This window comes from Amphiprion ocellaris, chromosome 16 (assembly GCF_022539595.1).
Source record: "Amphiprion ocellaris isolate individual 3 ecotype Okinawa chromosome 16, ASM2253959v1, whole genome shotgun sequence".
Classification (NCBI taxonomy): Eukaryota; Metazoa; Chordata; class Actinopteri; family Pomacentridae; genus Amphiprion; species Amphiprion ocellaris.
The window spans coordinates 26,823,422-26,850,018 of record NC_072781.1 but is presented as its reverse complement, the minus strand read 5'-3'; the positions used below and the strand labels follow the sequence as shown (position 1 = coordinate 26,850,018).

At 40.3% G+C, this 26,597-nt stretch overlaps 1 protein-coding gene across 3 annotated transcripts in view; it reads right to left on the bottom strand.

Moving 5' to 3' along the window:
• The window catches only part of fancl (FA complementation group L), a 34,443-nt gene extending 21,400 nt beyond the window's left edge, over nt 1-13,043 (bottom strand). The window contains exons 1-6 of one of the 3 annotated variants that reach the window (XM_023277255.3): nt 12,676-13,043; nt 11,457-11,515; nt 11,228-11,288; nt 10,677-10,733; nt 10,255-10,352; nt 227-323 (exon numbers count right to left, since the gene is read on the bottom strand). In XM_023277255.3, the coding sequence (XP_023133023.1) occupies nt 227-323; nt 10,255-10,352; nt 10,677-10,733; nt 11,228-11,288; nt 11,457-11,515; nt 12,676-12,762 (459 nt within the window). In that variant the 5' untranslated portion in view covers nt 12,763-13,043. The remainder of the gene's footprint in view (nt 1-226; nt 324-10,254; nt 10,353-10,676; nt 10,734-11,227; nt 11,289-11,456; nt 11,516-12,675) is intronic. The other 2 variants (XM_023277256.2, XM_023277253.2) reach the window with 2 other exon arrangements.
• Between the last annotated feature and the right edge of the window lie 13,554 nt (nt 13,044-26,597).

Here is a 26,597-nt window from a genome sequence, read left to right as displayed (position 1 = left end):
CTAGATTTAGGGGCACAGATGTAAATCACTGATTTTCTATCAGCAACTTGAACATCCTCATATGCGTTTGGTGAAGTCGGCTAGTTTGGATTCGTATTGGCTGTAGGTCAACATCAAGATGTAGAGTATTCCATTTGATGATGAATAATTTTCAGTGTGAAATTTATCCAGTCCTTACAGTAAACTGTGTGTTCCTGTGTGTGCAGGATTGTGCAGTGTGTCATACCTTCGACTTCAGTTTAATAGTTAGAATGTGCTGCCTTGCAGACGAGTCCTCCGCTTTCAGTCTCAGCGTTCGGAACTGTGTGTCTATGAAGAGCAGCCTGAAGATGGACACACACAACACTATGAATACAATAAATCAACATCTATTCATAGAGAAGAGTATGCACAACACTGTAAACTGGCAGCAGCAATCATCCATCATTAATCACAGCTGCAGAGTGCAATATTAAGACATCAACTCTACCTTGACATTTATCACTCTAGGTACCAATGCAGTGACATTACATCAGCCTACAACACGCCCAAATCCAGCAGGATGAACTACAGGCTGCTCTCCTTTGATTCATCACCATCAAATGCCTTCTTAAATATTTTTTTAAAAGCATTTTTGCCCCTATTAGATAAGTTGAGTAGAAAAAGACACAGGAAACATGGGGACAGAAACCAAGGTCAAACCAGAGATTCAACAGCTAACGGAGTGCTTTACTGGAAAATATAACACATTCAATCAAGTTGAGGCTGAGAGTATTATATGGATGAGTCATCATGAAAACACCTTGAATCTTAAACTTAATAATAAACATGTAAGCAAACACACTGACTCTATGAGCACTGTGTTAGTAATACAACTAATCTGAAGGACTAAAATTCTAGTGGAAATGCTGGAATGTGTGGTCATAAAACACAAAATACTAGCTGTCAGGAGCAACAATAACACTGACTCCTTGATCAGATTGTGACAGTTCAAGAGCCAGATATGTTTTTAGGGACTGGTGGAGATCAAATCCAAGCTACAAAAGGAAAGCTCACCAAAAAACACCATACTTTATGAACTGTAATGTTGCACTGTGTCTGCTGGATGTGCAAATTGGCCAGTTTTTGCTTATCAGCCATATCAACTTTAAAAGGCCATGATGTATCAAACATGCATGTCACATTCAGTTTGTAGTGGAGTTTTTGATATCAAGCCTCAATAGACTGACATTTGCTGCCCAGCATGTTCAAAGGTTAATTAACCCCTTGTGCCATCTCAAGTCACACAACTGACAGTCTGACATATATTCGAACTGTATTACTTAGTGATGCAAATTGTAAACAGTTTTCTTCCCTGATTGGGTATGTAAATAATATAAAATTATTTTTCTTTGAGTCCTACAAGTTGTAAACTGGAGAAACATTAGCAGCTACATTGCTGTTTTCTGCTGACACTAAGCTGCTGACCCGCATTAAGATATACCTTATTGCTCCTTAAAAGGAAACAGCAGCATGTTAACATAGACAACCAAGACAACAGAGAAAGAGGAGTGAGGGGAGGCGGGACTGAGCTGATGGAGGTCACCAGAGCTGGTGGGGGAGGGAAGAGGGGCAAGCTTGACAGGATGGAGGTAGAAGTTGGGTTGAAGGAGGAGGGTGGGAGGAGATGGCCAACCTGGTGTCTCCAGTCTCAGCGTGTGCAGTAGGAGGAATGGAAACAACAATGGAGACGATCAAAGCGAACTCCTGTGGCAGATAGTATGGTCCCAGACTAACTGCTAACAGTTCAATGTCCCTGCAACATAACTGTTCTTTGATGGTAACTTGTGCAGGGTTACACCATCTGTCATTCACAAGCAGAGCAAGTCCTCCATCTCTCCTCTTACCGCACACTGTGGCGTCCCAGTCCGCTCGTATAGTCCAGAAGCCGTTGACTCTGGTGTTACTCTTGGTAATAGTCTTTCAGCCATGTTTCCGTGTAAAAATATGAGGCTGCTTTCCTGGTAGAGTCTTTGACTCCTGATGAGTGTCTCAAACTCTTTCATCTTATTTGTCATGGAGCAAATATTTTCCATAAATAACAGACAGAAGAGCCAGTTTATAAGCCTCTCTCCAAACTCTCTCCCCCTTCCTCCTGTTCCTTTTTACTCCAGCTCATCTCCCTCTACGTCTCTTCCATAGTAATTCCTCCTGAAAATCACGTCTCATCCCAGCAGTTTTGGAGAGCTCAGCAAGATCAAGAAGCTCCTGTCGGGAGAAAACAATAGCCGGCTGGCTTCTTTGCTCCGCACAGACAACTCCACTGAGCAGCGGTAGCAACGGACCTTTCCACTCCATTCTCGCTTCCCACTCCTCCAAGACAATCAAAAAAGTGAAATAAAAAAACACTTAAATTGCCAACGGTTGTAAAACTGTTTGGCATCAAGGAAAAAAAAAAAAACACACTAAACTGAAAAACACAGGATTTAAAAGCTGCCATAACAGGCTGCCGCATCACTGGCGCCTTCTTGTTATAGATTAGCACTGGAAGATCCTACTTCACCATTAGCATGCACCGGGTGCTAAACTGGATACATGCCAAACAGCTCAGAGGAATTCTTACAACTGCATGCTGCTGTTTATTAACATAACTGCTGTAGTTAGCGGACCACACAGGTAGCATGAACATCCATCATGTACATCCAAGTATTTAGTAAGCCAGGCCGCAGAAAAGTGGTCTACAGGCGGTTTCATGACCCCAATCTTGCACACCATACTATCCATTTAGACTGACAATGTCCTACAGTTACAATATGGGCATAATTTCTCAATACCAGAGCAAAATGTGACATAAATGTTTTAGTGATTTTGTCAAGACTGCTTTCAACAATGCCTGGAGCTCGATTAAAAACACTTAGACAGAACATGACTGAATAAGTGACTGCTGACAGGAACAAACTTCGTTCAACACTACTCTGCCACTGTATACATAGAAATAATGTAATACTAACGCCAGAGTTGCTTTGGCAGAAAAAGCAGTGGCATTTAACTTATCAGAAAATGATGTGTCTCTGGATGACCTGAGGCTGAGTTCACTTTTTCAAGCTTCAGTCAACTTGTAAATCAGACCCTCTCCTTTCAGAGCTAATTATAACCTATTGAGGCTAAGGACTCAACAGTGATGTGGCTGGAGCATTCACCAACACTGCTGTCAGATTTACTGCTCCTTCTGCTGCTCCAGCACACTGTGAAGGAGTCAGTTCCTCCCCCTCACCAGTCCATCTCCAGTCTACTGAGACCCGAAGACAAAAGACTGATCTGAGAGAAAGGATTTCAACAGCCCTCCTCCAGATTTACAGTACATTACGATGGACGCTCTGTGCTGAGGCTGACATGGCTGTATATCTGCTGAGGATTTATGGAGTGTGTTAGAGAGGAGTGATGTGAGCAGAGAATGACACACACACTTAGGGAAGTGATGGAATGATGGGAGACGGTGTCTGATGGGCCCAACTCATAAAAGTGTCTGTTCACTCACACACTTGTAATCAAATGCCGGGGAAGGGCAACAGTGCTTTAATGTCATACGCACACTAACATCTATACATTCAAGCATGCAACGTCATGATCGTGCCAATTCAACACACACATATCCTTCCTTGTAATCACCAATGTCAGCTCTACCTGTACACAGCAGGCTAAGGTAATCTTGTAGCAGTATAGAACTTCTTGAACAGACTGCACTAAGGATACTTTAAAACCAGAGGTGCACATTCACAAAGAGTACAGACTCATAAAATACCGCTGCTGCTAACAGCAATAAATGCACAAATCTCTCAACCAAGACCAGTTAATAGACCTATGCAAGTGAAGAAAGTGACAAGCATCCAAATGAACAAATCAATGAGTAAGAAGTGGAATCGTTGAACTAAAATGCCCATGATTTGCAGAAGGCACGAATAAAAGAAAGCTGGTTCACTCAAAAGGAAAATATGCTTCTCTTTGATCCTATTTCAGCCATGACACCTAAGTAAATCACTGAATACGCCATTTTACTGAATTTCTGCAGTACTGGTCTGTTAGATCTAATGTGCAAACTCATCGTACAGCATTTGCAGGTTTTACCAAGCAAAATGTTAGTCATTAGAACATATTTTTAAAGCTGTCATGGAATAAATATTTTACCTCCAACTGTTCAACAAGTATGACTATGCATTAGTAGTAACAGTGGTTGTATTATTAAGATAAGCTATGTGAACATGACCATGTGTCTACATATGCTGGGAATGCTGATAGAGTTGGGTTCACTGGCACTTTATTCAGTCCAAATCAAGCATGAATTTGCATTTTCAATCCAAATCCTCCTCTATACCTTGTTGAATCAAATGCCCTTTTCTGGCTGATCACACAGAAACACTAGCTGTGCATGGAAGTTTAACTGAGGCATTAACTTGAAACTGCACAAGAAGGTTAAAACATTTCTGGTCTTGGAGGGCCCTGAAAACACTCATCGTTGAAGTGTGGTGATACTAATGAATTGTTACACAATGTGAAACTTTCTGCTTCAGGTTTTCACATCAAAAGAGGCATTGTTGCTCAAAAATGGCTTTGGAATTATTTGTAATATCACAAAATTAACTCATTTGCACATGTGTTAAACTGAGATTTAAGATAAGATCAGAGAAATGTTCCCTTTTCAGCAACTGAATGTGAAAACAACATTGTGGTGTCGACCTCTGCTGACAAGCAAGCTACAAAAAAAATGTATTACACATCCAAAAATGATACAAGTGCAATGCATGACAGAGTGCACATTAACGTTGTACTGGTCTGGCTGAGTATTGGATCCAACACTCAGCATTACCCGAAAATATTAATAGTTTTAACAATTTCTAGTAAGAAAGAATAATTTAAAATTAACTACCACGCAAAGTCAAACCTACAGAATTATCTGATTGGCTAACAGTCTATTAACACTGATAGGTGAAAAGCTCTCTTTTAATTGAACATATGTAACACATAAATAAACAGAGGCCTTGTGATTCAATTTCGAGTTGGAGTTTGTGAGATTTTCCTTTTTTACTTCAAATGTATATCGGTTCCAAAGATCAATTATTGGTCTCCTTGATATCTAGTTATCAGAATCTATCTTGAAAACAGGCATCACTGGAATGAGGATGTTAACCCTGCAGTGCAGAACGCATGCATGTAACTTATGCCTCGCCACTGATCACTTTCTTTTTTACGCTGTAAATCTTCCTCCAAATGGAAAGCTTTGCTTTTGACCTGGAAATTCAGAAACTTTTGTTGGATTGTTCCTATGCTCTTATGTCAAAAGTTCCACTATACTCTTAGTTGCTTTGTTACCCGTCTCTGTATCCACAGTTGCTCCCCTTCTTAGTTCTGGTAAAACAGTCATTGACGTAAAGCATTGCTATCAGTGCACCAGAGTGAAAATGTCACCAAAGACCTTTGATTCAATACTCCTATATACTGCAAAATAGAGAGACTGACCTGCTGATAACCTTCATCAGCAGTGTATGAAATCATTTGGTGAGGCCTTGAATGGAATACATGTTCATTTATATGGAAGAGTCCTGTACTATAGCTTTAAAAAGTTGAGAGGGAAGTAAGGCTGGCATGGTAGTCAATTTCCAAGTGGATATATTGGATTGTAAAACAATACATGTGCAAAATGGAAAGAATAATGATGGCAGACAAAATATCCAGTTATATATCATTAAGCAGATATAATCTAGTTCTCTGCAGCAGAAGAAGACAAATCAGACTAGTACTCAATATCAACCAACTTTTAAGGTAAGATAGGATCAACTTTGTTCCTCGCCGAGCAAATTCTTTTGACAGAGTACAATAAACAAAGGTTTGTGAAGTATACACAATTACACAGAGGTTAGTAGTTAAATAGAAATGTTTTAACAAGACTACAAAGTACAAAATGCAAATTGTATAGTGTGTGTCTAAATGCTTGTGTAAAGTGTCTAAGTGTGTAAAGTGTCTAAGTGGATGCCAAGGAATAGTGTCAAAAAAATAAAAAGAAATAAATTAAATTGCACAAGTACTTCTTCAGCTGAGAAGTGAGGGGAGAAGTAGATCATGTCTGAACCAATGTGTACATGAATAGTGAACATGCACTGCTTTCACTGACACTTATGGTTAAAATCAATTACTGGACGTTACTCTTAAAGACACACAGAGTCCAAAACAGAGTTGGACAATCATCTATATGAAGGGTGATCAAAAAGTTCCAAAACTGTTCATGGTTCCACGTGCACAGAGTGCACCACAATCAGGTTACATGCAACATGTAAACTGTAAACTAAATAACAAGAAACACATAAACAGAATGTGCACTGAAAACAACTGAAAGTAAATTACTCCTCTAATCCTTTGATGTAAATGCAATCACAAATGATACTGGGGGTTATGCAGTTCCAGTAAGTAATGAGAATGTCCTAGTTAGCACAGGTTTGGTTTTTGACAAAGAGTATTGGTAGTGAAAAAGGTACTGGTGCATGCTAACACACAAATTTCCATCTCCTCTCCTCTGGGGTCTCAGGGCCAGGATAGTACGGACTAGATACCGCCCCTACTTGGCCATGATGGAAACAGCGTGACAGTCAGATGCCCTGCTGGGAAGACTGATGAGAGGATCCCATTTGCAACTCCACAGCCAAGTGAGCCGCTTCCAGACAGCACAAGCCATGCACACTTCAGTGTGCACATGTCTCAGAATTTTTTTTTGTGTGCTGACAAAGTGATTCATGAATGATGAGATCAACGCATATGTGGTTCTTGTGCATGCTGCATAAAAATACACATGCAAAATAATGGCATACACAATATACCATAGTGGGAATAGCGGACGACGTGATCTAAATAATGTCTGTGCAAATCAAGAGCACAAAAAAAACACGTTAATTTAATAAAGCATAGAGACCTATATAACCATTAGCCTGGTTTACAGTTTAACTGTGCTAACCAGGACATTCTCATTACTTACTGTAACTGCAGAACTCCGAATACCATTTGTGATCGCATTTATATCAAAGGATTAGAGGAGTAATTTATTAGCTGGCCTAATAAACAAAGATGACGAAAAAGAATCCATGTTGGAAATTCTGCAATCCTTCAGCTTTGGGCCTGACTGGCCCACAAGAGCCCTGCTGTCTGAGAGCTGTTATAACTGGCCTCAGAAGTGCACCAACCCAGTGTGACAGAGTGATAACACTGGGATAAGAAGAGACGACTCTCTGCACGTTCACCAAGAGGCTGTGAACATGGAGTGCCAGCTGTGCCCATAATGAGCCCCGGAGCTTCCAGGGCCACATTTTGGGGCCACCTAGTGATGGCAGCTGACCTCCTTGACCTCATTTTCCATTAATTAACACATGGTTTGCCATCTCTAGCCAATTAAGATGACCACACTCTCAAATGCAGAAATGAAGACATGCGGGGAGCGAGAAGAGAGAAAGACTCACTTACCTGGCCCAATCAGCAGACAGAATTACAGCTGAAAACCCCTGGTGGCTATTAGCATGGCCCATACCAATTAAGACGCTAAGCGAATCTCGAGTGCTTTGGAGATTGAGGCCCACTGTGTATAATGCCTCCTAACCGTAACACGACACTGAAAATGATGTTGGTCCCATTTCCAGCATAAAGCATACCTTCACCCCCCTTCTCCTATTAAAACCTGAGAGTCTTCAATTAGAGCCATTTGCATTTTGCTAATATCATAATTGTAGCCGTGGTCATTAATAGGAAAGTGGAAAATGAGTGTCGTAGTCAAGGCTTAATCCGAGCTGGGGGAGAATAGATATCTTCCGACTAACCACCCCCACCCCCTCCTTGCTCTCTCCTGACAAGTGGAGACAACGGTATTAGCTGGGCCTGTCACCACACGTGGGCTGAGCATTATTAAATGTGACCTGGATTTAACTATAACTCAATAACTAAAAATAAGGAAGTCATTAAGAGCCATTTGTTAATGTGAGCTGTGTTGTTGCAGGCTCTCCAATCAGTTTAGACAAAAAAAAAAACCAAAAAGAAAAATACAGGGACTGCTCCATATAGCAGTGTAAAGCTGTGGAGGCTGCTATCCATATATAAACCTCAGTAAGTTAATCTTATCTCTGGGGAAAATGCATATACCTGAAGTTTTTATATTGTATCTTTTGTGCCATTAAACTCCAAGGAAGCAGGATAAGCTATAACGCTTCTACAGAGCAAAGGGAAATCAGAGTTGATATCTGGATCACTGTGAAAGAAGCTCTATCAGCAAGCAATTCCACAGGCAAATTACTTCCACAGTATCCTGGGACCATGTAAGTGGGGAACAGAACCATTTTACCATGTTGTTCATTAAGAAAAATAATTGTTTGATTATCACCTGATTTTCTCTGTAAGCCAATTTAAACAACTATTTACACTGAGTGGGGATTGATTCTGCAGTATTCCAGCTTATTACTCCAACACTGATCCTAGCTACAGCTCATCTTTAAGGCCTCTTGAAAAACACATGATAAGTCTCATGGACTTTATTCTGATAAACTTTGTAGAATTTATCAAGTGAAAATATAAGCCTGCTTTGTGTTTTATCAGCACCTGTCCAAGTCCTGCTGTGTGCTTTTGGAGTCACAATAAAATAAAATAAGCAGGCAGATAACATTAAGTTAGTTTACAATTTTTCACACAACAACTCAGTCATGTGATCTCTCTCTCATCCTGTGCTTCAGCTGAGAAGTGAGGGGAGAAGTAGATCATGTCTGAACCAATGTGTGCATGAATAGTGAACATGCACTGCTGTCACTGACACTTGTGGTTAAAATCAATTACTGGACCTTACTCTTAAAGACACACAGAGTCCAAAACAGAGTTGGACAATCATCTATATGAAGGGTGATCAAAAAGTTCAAAAACTGTTCATGGTTCCACGTGCACAGAGTGCACCACAATCAGGTTACATGCAGCATGTATGAGTAGTAACTGTCACATGTCAGGAGACCTTGTGGCACTGTACTATCAACATCAAGTGTGTCACCCGCATTACACTTTTTGTGACCACTGGCAGGTCCATATGTGACATTTCTTCATGGAGCAGAGAGCAAACATCATTTCTGAGTCAGTCAGCAGCCAGAATGATTCACCTTCAAGTTGAGGACCATCACAGGTGAGAAGAGGTGGGTCTGAAGCTACCACTAACAAGCCAAATACCATTTTTTTCACAGTGGAAGAGGTGCAGTTTCCCAAACTGGACAAGAAACATCAGGTTTGGAGTGCACATTTCAACATTAACATTCAAAACAAAAACCATGAACTGTGGCATGGATATTTGTTACTCCACAGCAGACCTGTACCCCAGATTTGTGTCTCTGAGACTTCTTCCTCTTCCTCAAGATGAAATTCAAATTGAAGGTTCACTAATTTGACAAAGTTTAGGGGATTCAGTGCTACATTGCAGATGGTTCTTGACAGGTTTATGTGACAGGATTTCCAGGGAACATTACAAGCGTTGCAGAAATGTTGTATTGCTGCACCAGGAGGCTACTGTCATGGGGATGGTGACCATATTTAAATCAGGTAGTTTCTGATTTGAACAGTCACAGTCTGAACTTTTTGATCTCCTCTCCTATTTTCAGATCATCAGTCAGCCACATACCGTATTTTCGCGACCATAAGGTAATTGTTTAGTGAATCAGTGCATTCTGCAGGAGTTCCCAAGTGCTCATGTACGCATTACTGCCACAGAGGAACCTTTCTGACCAATGAAAATAAATCTCTCGGTAACAGACAAGGGTCTGTAGGATCTGTCAATCAGCTGAAAATTTCCGCTGTCACAGACGATGAGCTCAAACAATGTGTGTGAAGGCTGTCAAAGTATTTCCACTAACATGGTATATTTCTTCTCTATGTGAATTCTTGATTGGAAGTAAATTAAATGACCACTCAATCTCTGAGAAACATCACAATCCCTAGTTCCTTGTTTATGGATTGCAAATAAAGGTGAATAAACCCTTAATGAGGTCACCTGCAGCTTTCCTGAAATTCAAAATGATACTGTCTCATGCTTTGCATAGTGATATAGCACACTGATTTCTATATTTCAGAAATGCACTAAGCTACATCCAACATAGGTATACCACCTGTCAAAGTGACTTGTACAGCTAGCAAACGTGGTGGTAACAGCCAGCTTTCCCACATTTCACAGCTTAACGGTTAATGCTCCTTTAAAAACTGGTTCCAGAGATGTGCTAGTGCTCCTAGTGGCCCACTTACTTGTCCCACCCAAGGGTCTCCATCTCAGAGATGAGCTGAGAGTAATACTGCGGAGGCGGAATGGAGCGGCACTCAGGGTGGCTCTTCAGACCCACTTCCTGCAACGACACGCAAAACACTTCTTATTTTAAGCCCAGATTTCTATGCACATTATTGCACAATTTCACCACTGTAAACCACAATCTCTCTAATAAAAGTAAACAAAGTAAACACAGCTAAACTGAATCTGGGCCAGTAAGTCGTATGTATTTGTTTTGTGGCATACTCGTAGGCGTTTTCATTAATCTAACAAAATATACATGTACTTGTGTGTCTCACAATCAAGGCTATTGATAGTGCCCAGAGGTTCCCATTTACTTCCTATTCATAAAGCAACAATGTCAGAATGACCGTGCTAACCACTGTGTCATTCTCCTCCTTACCAAGACAGTCTTTAGCTCCAGAATGAAACTGACAAGATCAGCCGACTGCTGCAGCCTCTGCGAGAAGTCAAACAAGTGAGAAAAGACATCCTTGAATGGAAGGATAATGAAGTGACAGTGTCTATTTTTTTCCTCTAGCCAGCCATTCAAATCAAACACAGTGTTTGTGATTAATGGGGGCTGCCACCAGCTTTAATAATTAATGATAGCTTAAAGGCTGTGAAAATAATGAACTTTGCAGCCCGGGGTGAAATATCAATCTCATCCAAATAACCCTGAGGGGCCACATAACAAATAGGGACATTTTCCAGGCGATGTTAATTAAACAGTGAAAAATATTTTTCTCTGCTTCTGAGTGAGGCGAGCCTGATGGGTGACAGAGAGTGCAGGAATGATGCCAAGCACGATGCAGCCAACACAATGGAGCCAAAATGACTTGACAAAATATATATTAAACACACAGCAAACAAAATGATCTCAATCAGAGATGGCAGACACAACCTTTTACTAAATAATATGAAGCGACAGGAACTGTATTACAACACGTTTACCTGCTTCACTATATGCTCATATCCACGCAACAGGTGCCTTAACTGCCAACAGCAGTGCAGCCTGCAAGGACAATAGCAAAGATTGTTACAGCAAAAAAGAATTGAATATATAACATTTTCAGTGGCTTTGAAGGCACCACAATTAGACACACTCTTCATTCCACTAATATCACACTTGCATGAAATGCTAGCGTAATTTGTAAAAAGAAGGAGAGGAGATAATTTGTACTTGGCCCTCTTGAGTTGACGATCTGGTGGTAGCACTATCCTCATTCTTAAGTCTCTGTCCTGCAAAAATATAGCATGAATGGAAATTAAACGACAACAGCAGTAGTATCAGTAGCAGTATGAGTAGTAGTAGTAGTAGTACAGCAAACAAGAAGTGAACTGGCTCAAGCGTCAAATGTGCTAAGTTTGGCAGGCTGCCGTGTTCAATAACTTGCAATGCTATTTGCTGAACTGAATGAAAACTATAATTTGCTGTAGAACCTGTAACAAAATATAATCAAGTGTATACCCATTTAGGCCATTTGAACCATGTTTTTATGTAATAAGCATGTGAAACAATAGTTAAATATAACTGTAATAGTAAATACACTTAATAAAGGTCTCTGTGAGCTGCCCAAGATAGTTTTGATGACATTGTTTATAAGTCCCACTCAATCATTTTGCCTACTCAGAGGGCAATTTGCAACGCCACATTGACACTGTATGAGATTTTCATGCAAACATTACATACCATTCCTGAACTAGAGGGGAGAATCAGGCGATTTTGATACACTTTTGAGACGATGAAACCCAATGAGCAAGGTAAAGAATGTTATTTATGGTAATGAATTCTCTGAATTCTTTCAGTTAATCTCAAAACCAGCTTGGTTTGTTGTATTGTCTACATAGTGTACAATAAACCCAACAAGTGGACTGAAGATCACCTACTCTGCTAATCTTTTTCTTCACGATGTGGTATAATAATTTAGAATAATTGGATGAACTTCACCACCTTCTTTAAGATTCCTTTAGGAATTCTACAATATACAATCATATAATGTAAAGTTTGTTTTGCATATTGAAACACCTACGTGTATGGTAGAACATACTTTCTGAAATTGAAAATGATCAAGTGTTTAATATGGCATGGCAGTCAAAATTAGTAACATGGCCTGACAGAGGCTTCAACTGCTGATGTAACACGTTCTGCTACCAACAGTACTGGGAGCACAGGTGGTAGTGGCTACAAATATTAATAATAAAAGTTGGCAGGGTTTTTAAAAGTGGCCGAATTCCCCAGCGGTTTCTGAGCATTCATTAAATGTGTGAAATTAAAACCTATCACACAATTACACGTGTCCAAAGCGAGGAATCTTTAAATTCATAGTTTTCTCAACGCAGTTTGAACATTCACCCTTGTGACGAGTACGAACACCCCACTAATACAATAACGAAGTTACCTGAACAGTGATAAATCCGTCATAGACAGTTTTATCCTTGTTGAGAGGTAAAAACAGCGGGTTGTCTTTTACCAGTGAGTTCTCCATTAAACTTTGTTACGTTCTCCGTCCAACTTCCGGCTTCTAAATCAGGACGCTGCTTCCTAGCTAACGTTAGCAAACCTGTCAGGATAAACTAGCGGTGAATCTAAGTAACTCAGTCTCCTGAACTAAACAGTGAAGCTCCAGCTAACGCCGGAAAAGACAGAATCCACCGAAATGTCAGCTGGTTTCAGCTAAGATTAATGAGTGTAAGAATAAGGAGCAACATGGAGAGTGAAACATTCGCATCCCGCCATCTAAACCAAAACAGTCTACGTCACGCTGCTGCCTTCAGTGACTTACGGAAACTATCGGAACCCCTAACTCCATACGTGTTGGTGTTACATTTAAATACAATGACGTAAATGACGATGAAATTGTGCTCAGTATTCATCCATTCATTTTCTATACACCGCTTAATCCTCATTAGGATCGCGGGGGGCTGGAGTCTATCCCAGCTGACTTAGGGTGAAGACAGGGGAACCGTGGACAGGTCACCAGTCTATCGCAGGGCTACACAGAGAGAGACAAACAATCACACTCCCATTCACACCTACAGACAATTTAAAATTACCAATTAATCTTAGCATATCTTTAGACTGCGGGAGGAAGCCGGAGTTAAAACCCAAGCGTGTATAGACAGATCACGCACACTCCACACAGAAAGATCCCAAACCCAGACCGGGACTCGAACCGGAGATGTTCCAGGCGGTAGTGCTAATCACGGAGCTACTGTGCAGTCCGTGCTGAGTATCTGTTGTTAAATTGTTAGCTGCGACCCCCACATAATTGTAACGTGCAATTTAATTTTGTCCTGTTTGAAACTTGACGAACTTTGTATAGCTAAAATGAAAGCTGGATTACCTATAACATGGCAAGTTACTAAAAAATATTTTCAGTGCAGTTGTCAGTGTGAAATATTTGAATAAAGCTTCCCATTTCTTCTGCTTTTATAAGGCTTACATAATTCTTTTCTGTTTGTTTTTTGTGCATTGCACACGTTATTACTGAACGGATTGATGCACTGAGCTTAGGATAAAAATCACCAGCTCATAACAAAGAATGCAGATTCATGCAAATATCAAGAAGTCATAAAATCTATTACATTGAGGTGCATCCACTGCATGGAGGCTAAGAAATACTGAGGAAATCAGTTGCAGAATATCAGTGATGATGCAATGATGCAAAATATTTCTGCTGTTTATACCGATGGAGATGGGAATGCCTCATCACCTGCCCTTTATTTGGATTTAGTATGTGTCAGATATACTATCAAATCAACTGTTTTCTAAAGGAAACTGGGAGAGTGCTGGTGGAAAACTATTAACTGTCTATAAAAATGGACATAGCCTCCAGGTCTGAAAAGTGAACCATCTCAAAATGATATAAAGTTCAATTCAGTCAGCAACTCCTCTAGTTGCAACACATGCTGACTTGCTTACTTCAGTTCAATGTGTACAAAAGTTAATCAGTTATTACTGTTAAATCTCTTCTCCAGTCATTGAGGAGACTCCTAATATCTCTATGTATCAAAGTTACATATTCAGATGCTTTCCCTCGACAAATGCATTCCTGCCTAAAAACGGCTTATATCTAACTCTGCCTCTATATGCAGATCTATGAAGCACTCCTCAAGCACACCAGCTCACCTACAACACTACTTTATGTTAAACAATGGTAAGTTCTATTATTGTCACTCTGCTGAAGCGTCCGGACGCAGACACTTTGGAAAGCTATGTGTTTTTTACCCCAAAAACATGACAGAAAAGCGAAAGAGAAAACATTATTTTCACGATGACTGGGAGGAAGAGTTCTTTTTCATGACAGTGAAAGATAAATGTATGTGTCCTATTTGCGGGGCGACTGTTGCGTCCGCAAAGCGGCACAATGTGGAGAGACGCTACTTTACCTGCCACGAAGCTTCCATGCTAACTAGCCACCTGCTAGCGCACATAGACTGTATGCTCACTACGGACAGAAAAAAACCGGGACTTAAAGTCAGCTTTGGCATCTACTACATGGCGAAAAGTTTCTTCGTCGAGAAAAATGCACCATTAGAAAGGCTTGTTTTAGTGGCGACAGACGGGGCTCCTCCATGACGGGTCGCCATGCAGGCTTCATTGTACGATGCAGAGGTGATCCAGACTTCCCAGCATTCCTACATTACCACTGCATCATTCACCAGCAGGACATATGTATGTACAAAAGTGGCCGGATTTGATCATGTGATGACTTGTGTCGTGAAGATCATAAATGGCTCCAAAGCCAAACAACCAGGACATTGAAGGTGCTGCTGGAGGAGCTGTCAGCTGATCATGGTGACCTGTTACTACACACAGAAACCCCATGGATCAGCAGGGGAACAGTTTTTCAGCGTTTTTTTAATCACTGTTGAACGAAATCAAAGAATTGATGCAATTCAAAGGGGAAGACACCTCGCTGCTTGAAGACACTGAGTGGATTTTTGCCCTTGCATTTTTAACAGACATTACTGGGAAACTGAACCATCTGAACTGTGAGCTGCAAGGTAAAGGTAAGACATGATAAGCTCTGCAATGCCAGGCTTCCCACTAACACACATTTACAGACAGAGAAAGAGGTAACATGTTGTCATTCAAAACACCGTGCCATTACACAAAAATGTGAAAAATAATTTGTTGAAAACATGTAATGATTTGTTGTTATGATCTGTTAAAAATGTTGCAGTGCTGGTGAAAAATGCTGGTGATTAGTACTAATGTGATAGGATTCATTTCAAAATGTGAAAGAGTTGATTTTTTTTCCTTACATAACTGATAATTTGTACAAACATGGGACAGAGTTAATGAATTGTTCAAAAATGTTACAAAGGTAGTGGTTTGCACAATTGAAGCATGATTTGATGACAGTTAATGATTTCCTAAAAATGTTAGAAGTGATAATTTGCACAGAAATGTAACTGGTGTGATTTTGAACAAAATGCTGCAAATATGCTGATTCATACAAAACTGCCAAGAAAGATATTTACCAAAGTTTCATAGATGGGATACCTCTGACCTTTAAATATTGGAACAGATTTCCATATAGATGTGTGTGTGTGTGTGTGTGTGTGTGTGTGTGTGTGTGTGTGTGTGTGTGTGTGTGTGTGTGTGTGTGTGTGTTTCCTACCGTCATTGTTGTGGAAATCGTTGTTAATAATTATTGTAAGGAATAATTAACACAAATGTGATCAGACAGTCTTTTTACATATTATTTTCATTATTATTATTATTGTTTAAAGATGATGGCGCAAGTTTGCTATTGAGGAAGCTTGTATCAAACAAGGTGCCCTTCGTACAACTCAGTACCCTTGAAGTTGTTCTCAGGTTCAAAAAGGTTGGTGACCCCTGATGTATAGTATAGTATGGGGGTATTTAACTAAAACTCAAAGCCATGGGAACCTGACATGTATGTAGATGGTGGTGCAGAAATCACATAAATATGTTTTTATATTTGATCCGTTTACTGTTCTGGTACTGCAGCTGATAGAACACAAATAAGTAAACTGATTAGTTTATCAGTATTTATTACAGAGAAAATTCAATCAGTAACATTAGTTTCACTTTGATTTGGCCACAAATTAAAGTGACTTCCTTCTTTATGAGACAGTGTCAGACCTACATGTACGTCAATACAATATCATGTTTGAACATAGGAATTGTGCAGCTGTCTGTTCGAAATAATCAGCTGCACTGATCGATAAAATAAATACATTAACACACGTTTAACAGTTTTCTACCAGCGTTCTCGTCGTAGATTATTTCCAGTCGCAGCGCTTTTAACCATCATAAATTTTTATATTCCTCATTGTTCTCCATTAAAACAACCTGTTGACTGAAGCAGCTGCACATGATCATTTCATTTTGTGTGGAAAACAAGTCAAATGATCGATAAATCCTCCTGTTTGTGTCAACGAGTTTGAAGTAGAAAGTCTGAGTTAAAGAAAGTTGAAAACCTCCTTCATGATATCTGTTCTCTGTGATGGAGGTTTTACTTTTTGTTGAGGTGACTTATACAAAGAAAGCCTGACTATGTCAATCTGCCTTCATAGTTTAGTCCTCTGGCCTGCTAAACGCCGTAAACACTAGAAAAGCTGCACTGGTTTAAATAGAAGTGTCCTGTCAAATTTAAAATCTCCTTATAATTTGCTGATTATAGACCCGGGTCCAGTTCAGTTCAGGTCAGTTAGTGACCTGGGGTCTAGTATGTAGTGGAATAAACGAAGCCTAGATTCAAAGAATTTTGCCTCTGGGAATTTTAGTAATCGAATTACTCAAATAACTCAAGGAATCTTTTCAGCCCTAATGTAAAGTTTTATTCAGTGATCTGCAGCTTCTCTGCACTCACACACTGCAGCCCTTGATCAGTAAGTTTCCTGCACTGCCAAATATATTTCCATTTAAGCAGTAAATTTAGAAGCTGCTTGGCCTGTTGGAATACTGTTAATATAAAGCATCTTACATTCAACTGATTTATAAACTGAACTCATCTAAAAATTTAAATGACAATTAGACAAGAAATTATGGCTAACGTTTCAGCAAACAGTTCTTCTTTACACACCTGAGAGAGCACAGTCCCAATTAGTTGGTTAAATGTTTCGCAGTTAGTTCCTAACTTTGTCTTTCTGGTGTTTGGTGTTGGGTACACGGAGTACAATCAGAGCTTTCTTGTTGCAATTTACACCTAACCTACACCTACTTGACCTATGGATCTCTGTATTCACACCTAATATCAAAATGCATTATCAAGATGTTATGTCGACTGTATTTACACATTGTTCTAATCTTAATATGCAAATTGTTATGCAGAGCAGGCTTAGTAGTCAGTATGGAGCGTATAGTGAAGCAATCACGGGTCCAATACCAGTCTTCATGCTTATGGACTCCTGGACTTTCAGATGTGTTCCAGTTAAGTGCATTAGGGGTTAGGACTGTCCCACTATCAAATCGTCAAATATCCAACTGCTCTGATGCAGACTCTTCAATGCTAATTTGTGTAATTTCTGTGAGTCAGAAATAGTTCAATATGATCAATTTGTCTCAGCGGTCACAAACTCCCTGCAGCCCAAAAAGTTTTTTCCCTATACACCGTATTGTAAAAGATATGTCTGTAAAACTTTTGACACTGCATCAACTGCAAACAAGCTTGTTTTTTTTTACTGTCTGTTTTTAAGTTTTTAATTTTAACTCTCTATTATAAAGTTTTTATTCCATGGAGGTTTCATATTATATTGGGGGTGGGGGGGTGGTACCAGGTTTAAATTTGGTATTTGTGGTGCATACAGCTGCCTGCTGTGATAGGAATGAGGGGGATAAGAGCCTGTACTGTACATGAGACTGTACTGAAATGGGAAAGTTGTGGATCCTAAAGTCTAAAAATATCAAAGACAGTAAATGCAGAGACAGTGATCATTTTCTGTGGGTTCATCAACATGAGTAATATCAACAAAATGAGTTAGTGCAGCTTTGAGTTTTGCTTTTAGGGTTTGACATGCATTTGACTTGACCCCTATTTAATCTCAGTCTTGATTTGATCTTGAAATGCTCAGACTGAATAAAGCCTCACTGTTACTAGTAATTATGGTCTAGTCTTGACTATAGACAATCTTTGCATGCAAAACAACACAATTAATGTTATATGGTGCTTTTAAAGAGGGGAAAAAGTCAAATGGACACTCTGATTCTGGCTTATTGTCAGCTGCTAACTTAAATCCATTGATGTCCTCCCTTAAACAGTGTGCATAAAATTGCCTCAACATATGGCAAATGGAACTCTGGAGATATAGCAAATTCCTATTCTAATCCAATGAAAACATGATTACTACAAAAGCACTCTCCAACAATGCACACTTGTCCTTCGGTTTCCTTTTGAGCCCATTTTCATTCGTAGAGCTGTGAGCAGAGAATAGGAATGTGTGATTATACTGTATAGAGCTGGTGAGGGGAGTGTGTCAAAGTGTGCATGCCACACAATGTGCCGGGAGAGATTGATGTTTTTGTCATCCACCTGCTTCAAAGCTGTAAAAGCCGGCTGATGCAAATAGAGAAACCTAGCCAGGCAGGCTCACAAACAAAAGAGGGAGAACCTCACTGCTCCTCTTTGCACATCTGTTTTGGAGGAATATCTGAGGTTTCTGTTGTGACGCACACTGGGCTCAAATGAACACTGAATCTGAGTCTTGTGTCTGGGAGTGGGTAAGTGTTGAATGCCCTTTTTTGTTCTCTTTTGGAAATGGGAACAATTTAAGGCTTTTTTGTTGATTTTTTTTTTTTTTTTTTTTTTAATATGATGCATCGGCACAATTGCAGTGGGAGAAGGAAGCAGCAGCAGCAGCTCTCTTCCCTCCCTCTTTCTCTCTGTTTTTCTCTTTGGCTCGCTCTCTCCTTCTTGTCACAGAGAGTAAATCTGCAGGCGTGCAGCACGGCCGGCTTTAATGGCATTCCAGTTGCAAAAAGGGCGTCAAAATGTAGCATCAGAGGATAGCAGAGGGGCAGATGCATATAGGCGGTGAGCTCTCTGTTGTCTTCTGTCTCTGTCTGCTTCTCCTTCCCTCTCTCTCTCTCTCTTTCTCTCCGTCTGTCTGACCGCTCTCCCTTCCGCTGCCTCCAGCGCCGGGCTCCGTCTGGGAGAGGAATGATCTATGGTGCTTTGTTTATCACTGGCCATGGTCACTTCTCTGGAACGCAATTGGCTGGAACTACACCGTGTGGGTCCTGCACCCTGCGTGTCTCTTTCTCTCCCTCTCTCTCTCTTTCACTCTCTCTCTCTCTTTGAAGCAAGACATGAGCAGGGGTGCCTTGTCCGACGTGCCTTTTTATCTCTCGTTCTTTTTTTTTTTTTTCTTCTCTTCATGGCGTTTTGCATGTATCTGAATGATAATGGGACATATTGTTCCCTGGACCGCTGATTGATTGAATGGCTTGACAGCAAAATGTGTTGACGACATTCAGGAATTTGTGCATGCCCAGTTTTAGATTATCTCGTGTTTTGTCCTTTTTGAGCACCATTTTGAATATGTACTGAGTCTTTTTTTTAAATGTTTTATCTGAATAGCATATTGCATGATTTCTAAGCACAGTGGGAGGGTTTGCAGCTTTCATTTTCACTCCTGTCTGAAGACATTTCCATGTCAGATTTTGGTGTTCTCCGTAGACAAAGCATTCTTATATTTTATTATTTGTAATATGTCAGCACATTTCTATAAAGAATTAACACACATACTTGCAACAAAACATGTATTCTCAGTTCTATCAAAGTCTTAGATGTTGGTCACTAAAAAGTCTATTTTCTTATTTTCCTACAGTAAAATTCATAGTCTTTTTGCTTCATCAGAATTTTGCTTATTCAATTTTAGGACCAATTTAAACGTCAGTTTTAAAGCACCTGTGATGCATTTATTCATGTGCATATTTTACTGGATTTTGAAACCATTAAACGTGCTTATAACCCGGCAGCAGATGCACTGACTTGACAACATTTTTCTGCATATATGCTGATTCTCCCTTTATGTAGTACAACTGGTGCATAAAATGAGTGAAGTAGCCACCAACTATCACTTTTCTCTCTGAAGTGTCTTTCAGGAGTGTGTGTGTGTGTGTGTGTGTGTGTGTCTGTGTGTGTGTGTGTGTGTGTGTGTGTGTGTGTGTGTGTGTGTGTGTGTGTGTGTGTGTGTGTGTGTGTGTGTGTGTGTGTGTGTGTGTGTGTGCGTGTGTGTTTCCAGATAAGTGGCAGCGTGGCGTGTGAAGTCTTAGCCCGTGGATTACAGGCCTCACAGATAGGCTTGTATCCAGACTGCTGTCTGACATGAGTTGATGGGATTACAGGAGGCGGGTGTTTGTCCTGCCCCCCCACCACTGCTCAATGGGTGGAGGAGACACTAGGTATAATTTGGGGTCACCTTATGTGTTTTTGTCTGTGTGAACAAATGTGTGTGTGCTTACTTTTTTATATTTAGGCTGTGAACAACAGATATTTTATGCAACTGTATGGGCAAAATCTAATTATTCTTGACTTCATATACTGTTGGTGCAAAAAGTACATGAAATAATGGGCAAAAATAGCACATTTTTACTTTATTTATTATAGAATTTTTTCTTATGTTAAATACAGTCACATTTTTTTCTATACGTTTTACAGACTCATGCCAAAGCTACAGAAAATGAATTTGTAGCTATACTGACATTAATCGCATCAGTCATAATGTAAACGGCAAATATTTGTTTTCAACCTCTCGAAGGTGAAGATTTGCTGCTTCTTGTGTGTAATATTATGTTGAATTAAATATCTTTGGGTTTTAAATGATTAGACAAGACGGATCACATCAAACAAATCAAAATAGACCTTATTAATCTCAACAGAAATTGAGGTATGCACCATCCCATTACACTACAATACAATAAGGCACACGTGAGGATAAAGTCACTCACAGGAGAGATGTGACATATTCACATTTACAAACTAATTCCAGTCAAAAAAAGCAACAGAAGATTGGTCGCAGCCCTAAGTTGCAGATGATTTTTCTTGTCAGACATTAGATATGAGAATGATAAGACTTTGCACACTAATTATTATTATCGAAGATTTAGGGAAAGGCCATTGACACCTCTATGTATGTCTCTTCGTCTAATTTGTGTGTATTGTTGTGCTAATTTGGCTTCCCTGTGAGGGAAAGCACTGTCTGTAGAGGCCTACACCAAGATCAATACAAGCGGTAGAGTTTGCTGAGAAAAAGTGCATTGTGTATGTGTGTGTGCGCACGTGTGTGTGCGTGTGTGTATGTGTGTGTGCCTGTATTTGCGTGTGCTCCCCCTCCAATTACTTCTGACCCCCCTCTTTGCATTCAGCGCATCATTTAAATCATGAAACACCACATCCGTCTTTGCTAGACTTCGGTGTACTTTCGATGAATCAGTGATAACTCTATCTATTGATACCATCCAGATAATTTCATGATCTAAGCCGGGCAGACACCAAACGCAAAGACACAGATGCAAAGCAAGTCCACTTGAGCTGATTAGTGTGTGAAGTGTGCTTGTTAGGCACACTGTGAAGTGTGCTTGTTATATATCCTGCCCTCACGCTTGATTACTGCTGCCGCTTTACTACCGACGGCTGTGTACAGAGACACTGCTGGGATCTGATGTGTCCAATGACTAATGGAAATCGGAAAATATTGGCAGCTCCTGTTTTGAAAACAAGATATTTAAAGGAACATTAGATGAAATTAGATGAATTCACAGCAATCTGCATCTTTGATGTTGGACATTAATGTGACTCTCTGACTTGCCTTAACAATCTAAATTATATTAAATTAAATTGTCCCCCACTAATTTTATATATTACCCAAAAGAATCTGCTATCTCGTTTAATTTCATCCTCTTTTTTAATATCTTTTCTCTTTTCCCTACTCTCTTTTGTGCTTGGCAAAGCTTAAGTAGTGCCAATCGAATGTTAGTCCATATGCTGTATTATTGGACATGCTCCTCCCTAATACATGCATTTCAACAAGAATCCCTCCGTAATTGTGCAAGTGAATCTAAAACTGGTTTGAAATACAATGTGAAAATTTTGGGGGAGGGTGAAATAGCCTGCTGTGATTCTCCATCTGTCCTGTGCAGTATTGGAATGGACCATCCTTCTTTACCATGCCGGCCCAGAATAAAGCTTCACTATAAAGGATCAATTCTTTTATTATTGAAGTCGGTCTCCGTAGTGCAGGCTAATACATTCTACATTGATCCCCACCCCCCCCACCACCCCCTCCTCCCCTCCACCCAACCCGCTCCCCAAAAACCTTTATTGCCATTCCTTCCAGTGAGGCTCGCATTTAAAAAGAAATGTTCGGCCGAATAAAGATTTTACAAAGTGACTGGAGGACAAATAAGCCCATAAACTGGGGTATTCACGTTTTAGTGAGAAGGAAAGACAGGGGAGAATAAGGAGTCGGAGTTGCCAGCAGGCGTTTTGAATATCATTACCAGCTTTGCAGGGAGAAATTGAAATCATAAGCATAAGGAAAGTACCTGGTAATTAAAACTGTCTCGCTGCGCCAAAGCTTTGATACCTGCTCAAGAAAGTATATGCGAGTGTGTTTCTTGCCTGGATGTAGATATTGTGGCTGCACAAATTTCAGTGAGGTTTGACATAAAGCAGAGGATGTGAAAGTGTTTTTTGCACTTTCTTTTCCTCTGTCAGGAGGATGTCTGTTGATGAAATGCTGTGTATGTGTGTATGTGTGTATGTATGTGTGTGTGTGTGTGTGAGTGTGTGTCATGGCTGTGGTTGTGGCTCTATCGCTTATTCATATGGACATTAATGTGACTAGACCTGTTTGGTCCGTAGGTGATGTTTGCCATGAGTGCTTGGACTGAGTAGGAGTAACGCGTTTAAATGTATTAATCATTCCACCACTTTGTGAAATTACATGCATCAGCATTGTTTTGATCCATATTGGAATCCTAGTCATAGAGAAAAAGAACACATGCTTCCATCATGTTTTAACTGAACGTGTCTTCGGATTGTGGTCTGTGCAGGAGCCACAAACAGCTTGACGTGTCTGTATCAAAATCAAACCCTGAAGCATGCGTGCCAGACCCTTATTGAACAAATTTGGGCCAGTGAAGCCAGCAGTTGAGGACATTAATGATCTGGACCCACTGGGGTCTGGTGCTCCGCGCCTACAGGCTATCCGCTCGATCCTCAATCAATAGCTTTTTATTAAAATTGTTTGTGAGGCAACACAAATCCATATTGTTTTGCCTCAGACAGGGGCGCCCATGTGAAATATGTCGGACATATTTATATATTTTTTTCCAGATGAATGCATAAAATGATTGGTTGACATGCATGAGAAAAAAAACAGAGGGCCAGTGGTTTGGCATTATTGGAATATCCATTTCAACATTGATTTTCATAAGAGATGCATTTGTGATTATCTTATTTTCTCTTCCCTCAACAGGGTTGAATTACATATCATATTATCCCTGGTATTAAGGCAAAATTAATAACACAAGTAATTATAATACTTATGTCTAATGATATGCTGCGAGGGCCTTATTGATTCAGTTGAGATGCATCTAGGGGAAATGGCTTGGAGCTTTGCCTGACGACAGGCGCTGCCAGTGTGCTTTGCTCAGTGTGGAGTGGCAAAATGAGATCAACAGCAGAACGCAAGTCTCAATCCACCATCCACATCCAGCTTCACTTCATATTTAAAATCCAATGCGTGGCCCGTGATGGAGCTCTGCTATCTGTTCACACATTTTTCTCATACTCTCCGATGCTAGTTAGTCTGGGCACTGTTTGGATGTGAACTTTAGAACACTATGTCCCTCTGCGTTGCAATATTTTATTTCGTTCTTCGTCCTGAATCATTTGAAGGTGAACAAAACAAGACAGCCATCATTTTTTGTGTTTTTTTTGCAACACTGCAGTGACAAAATTCACAAAAATTAAATGTAACAATAAATTCAACAGGAATTTTTTTAGCACTTTGGTGGAAAAAAATATTACACGTATGAGTTCAGTTGGGGACTTCTGCTATTGCTGAAAGGCCACATATGAATCTCAGACTGACGCTTGTTCTTAATCTCCTGCATGTGTACGTATATAGATATATAGAAATCAAAACTGATATGGTTGGCATTCTCACAGTGTTAGTTTTGGCTCCCTGACTTGGGAGACTTTTAAATAGGAATTTTGTTTTCCACCTGGAACGATGAAATGACTTGAAATGATCTGAGACAATTACTTTAAGTGAATTCAAGTTGATTGTGAAAAGTCTGGATAATGGCATTCATGGTCTTGCCTAAGATTTAATACTTTAAAAAATAATTTTTTTAGACCACCTCTGAAATAATTCTACTCATAATTCATACTCCTCTGTAGCATTTGGCACTTATCTTAACCTGCTTTTTGTCTGTTTTATACTGTTGTCTTTGACAGGTCTTTCTTTATGAAGATATATTAGTCACAATTTTACCTAGTTGAGTAGAGAAAAAGAAAAAAGAAGAAACTGAGAAAATAAGCCATGTCAAAATGAGAACAGTGCGTTGATTTCCCAGTGTGGCAGAAAACAAGCTAACCAGTGAAACAATACACACCATCCCGTTAGTACTAATTCTGTTCAAAATATACAAGCTTGTAGATGATTCATAGTTGAGATAGGAAATGTGGAGTTGGTAGGTGTGAGAATCTGTAGCGCATGGTAATCACGAGGGGGAAACAAATCATTTTCACTATACTTTGCAGCTTACAATTTTCTTTGGTTCATTTTTATTTTTATTACGATAAAAAATTGATGCTGTCTTGTCTTAAGGTAAATTCCTTAAGTATCACTCCCAGCAGTCCTACAAAAAGCAAAAAGTTTGCAGTATTTTTTGTCATCGCTGGACAGGCAGAGTTGAGGTGAAAGGACAGTGGGCTGCAGTTGCAAATGTTCACCAAAAGAGGGCAACATGATGTCAGAATTCTCCCCCCCACCCCTCCACCTCCAACACCACCACCATTACTATCCACCTTCTTCCATAGCCCAGTGCAAGGCAGTGAACAGGGAAGACGTGGGATGGGGGGCATGTGCGTGTCTGTGTGTGTGTGAGTGTGTGTGTGTGTGTGTTGGATGGTGGAGGGGTTGTAGGTGCTGGGTTAAACGTGTAAGTAACAATAATTTACATTTACGTCTGGAATGGCTTCCCCCGCGCCGTCACTCAGCAGTTCAAAGCTCTCCTCCACTCTGCTGGCAACAAAGACAGCCGTCTTGTCATGCAGACGCCAGATAGCTCAGCAGACTGGATGAAGTTCTTCACAGTCAAGGTGTCATTATGGAAGACCTTGCCTCTGTGCGGCGGCCTGCTTCAAAATACAAAAGGGGACGGTGCTGATGGTGGTGGTGTGTTATAGGGGGAAATTAAATATGCCACTCTCTCTTCTTTTCACTCTTCGTCCTCGCTCCAGACCCTAAACATGGTGTGGGGCCTCAGCCAAGGATGTACACGTGCAGGACGACCTCATGATGCTGAGCTGATTTAGACATTTGTATTTTGATTTGTCAGATTTGCATTCTGTCTCTCACTTAGCAACCATTTCCCATCCTATTCCTTCCCCCTTTCATGAGGTAAAGCGCAGTGGCCGACGTTTATTGAAAATGGCACAAAAGAGCGGTAATAGATCACACGCTAACTGACACCTTTTGCCATCCCTTGTTTTTGGGCTGTAAAAATCCCACAGCCCATTTGTTCTATGATGTGACAGCATTGATGATAGGATGACAGATGTCTTGAAAGACCACCCCTCAGTGCCAACAACCACTACCCACCCAACCTCTTCCTAACCCACACACAAGCGCTGGGATAGTTTGCCCCCGTTTGGCTGGGAGTCGACCGCAGAACACAGCTGCATTGCTCCAATATGGCGGAGCGTCCCCCCCTCCTGGAAGCCTTCCCTCCTCTCTTCCCCTCTAGAGAAGAGAGTGATAGGCCTCTTTGGCACAGCGCTGCCTCTTTGTTCCCTGCCAGGTCGGCTGCAGGAGGCAGGGTCAGCTGTAATTCATGTTCAGGCCAGTAGAGGACGACGTGTCCTGCATGGCAGCAGAGGCACAAGGCCCGCAGGAGCTGGGACTTACTCTTTTTATTAAAACCAGCTGCTATATCTAACACTAATGTTTGTTAGCAGTTATTAATAGGAGCAAGGTCTGATTGCATGTTTTATAATTGGTTTTACATGCAGTCACACTGTAGAGGTAATACATAACACTGAAGTACTGCCTGTAGAATTCAATTACATCTGACATGATGCAGAGATCTAGATGTGAAATGAACAAATAATCG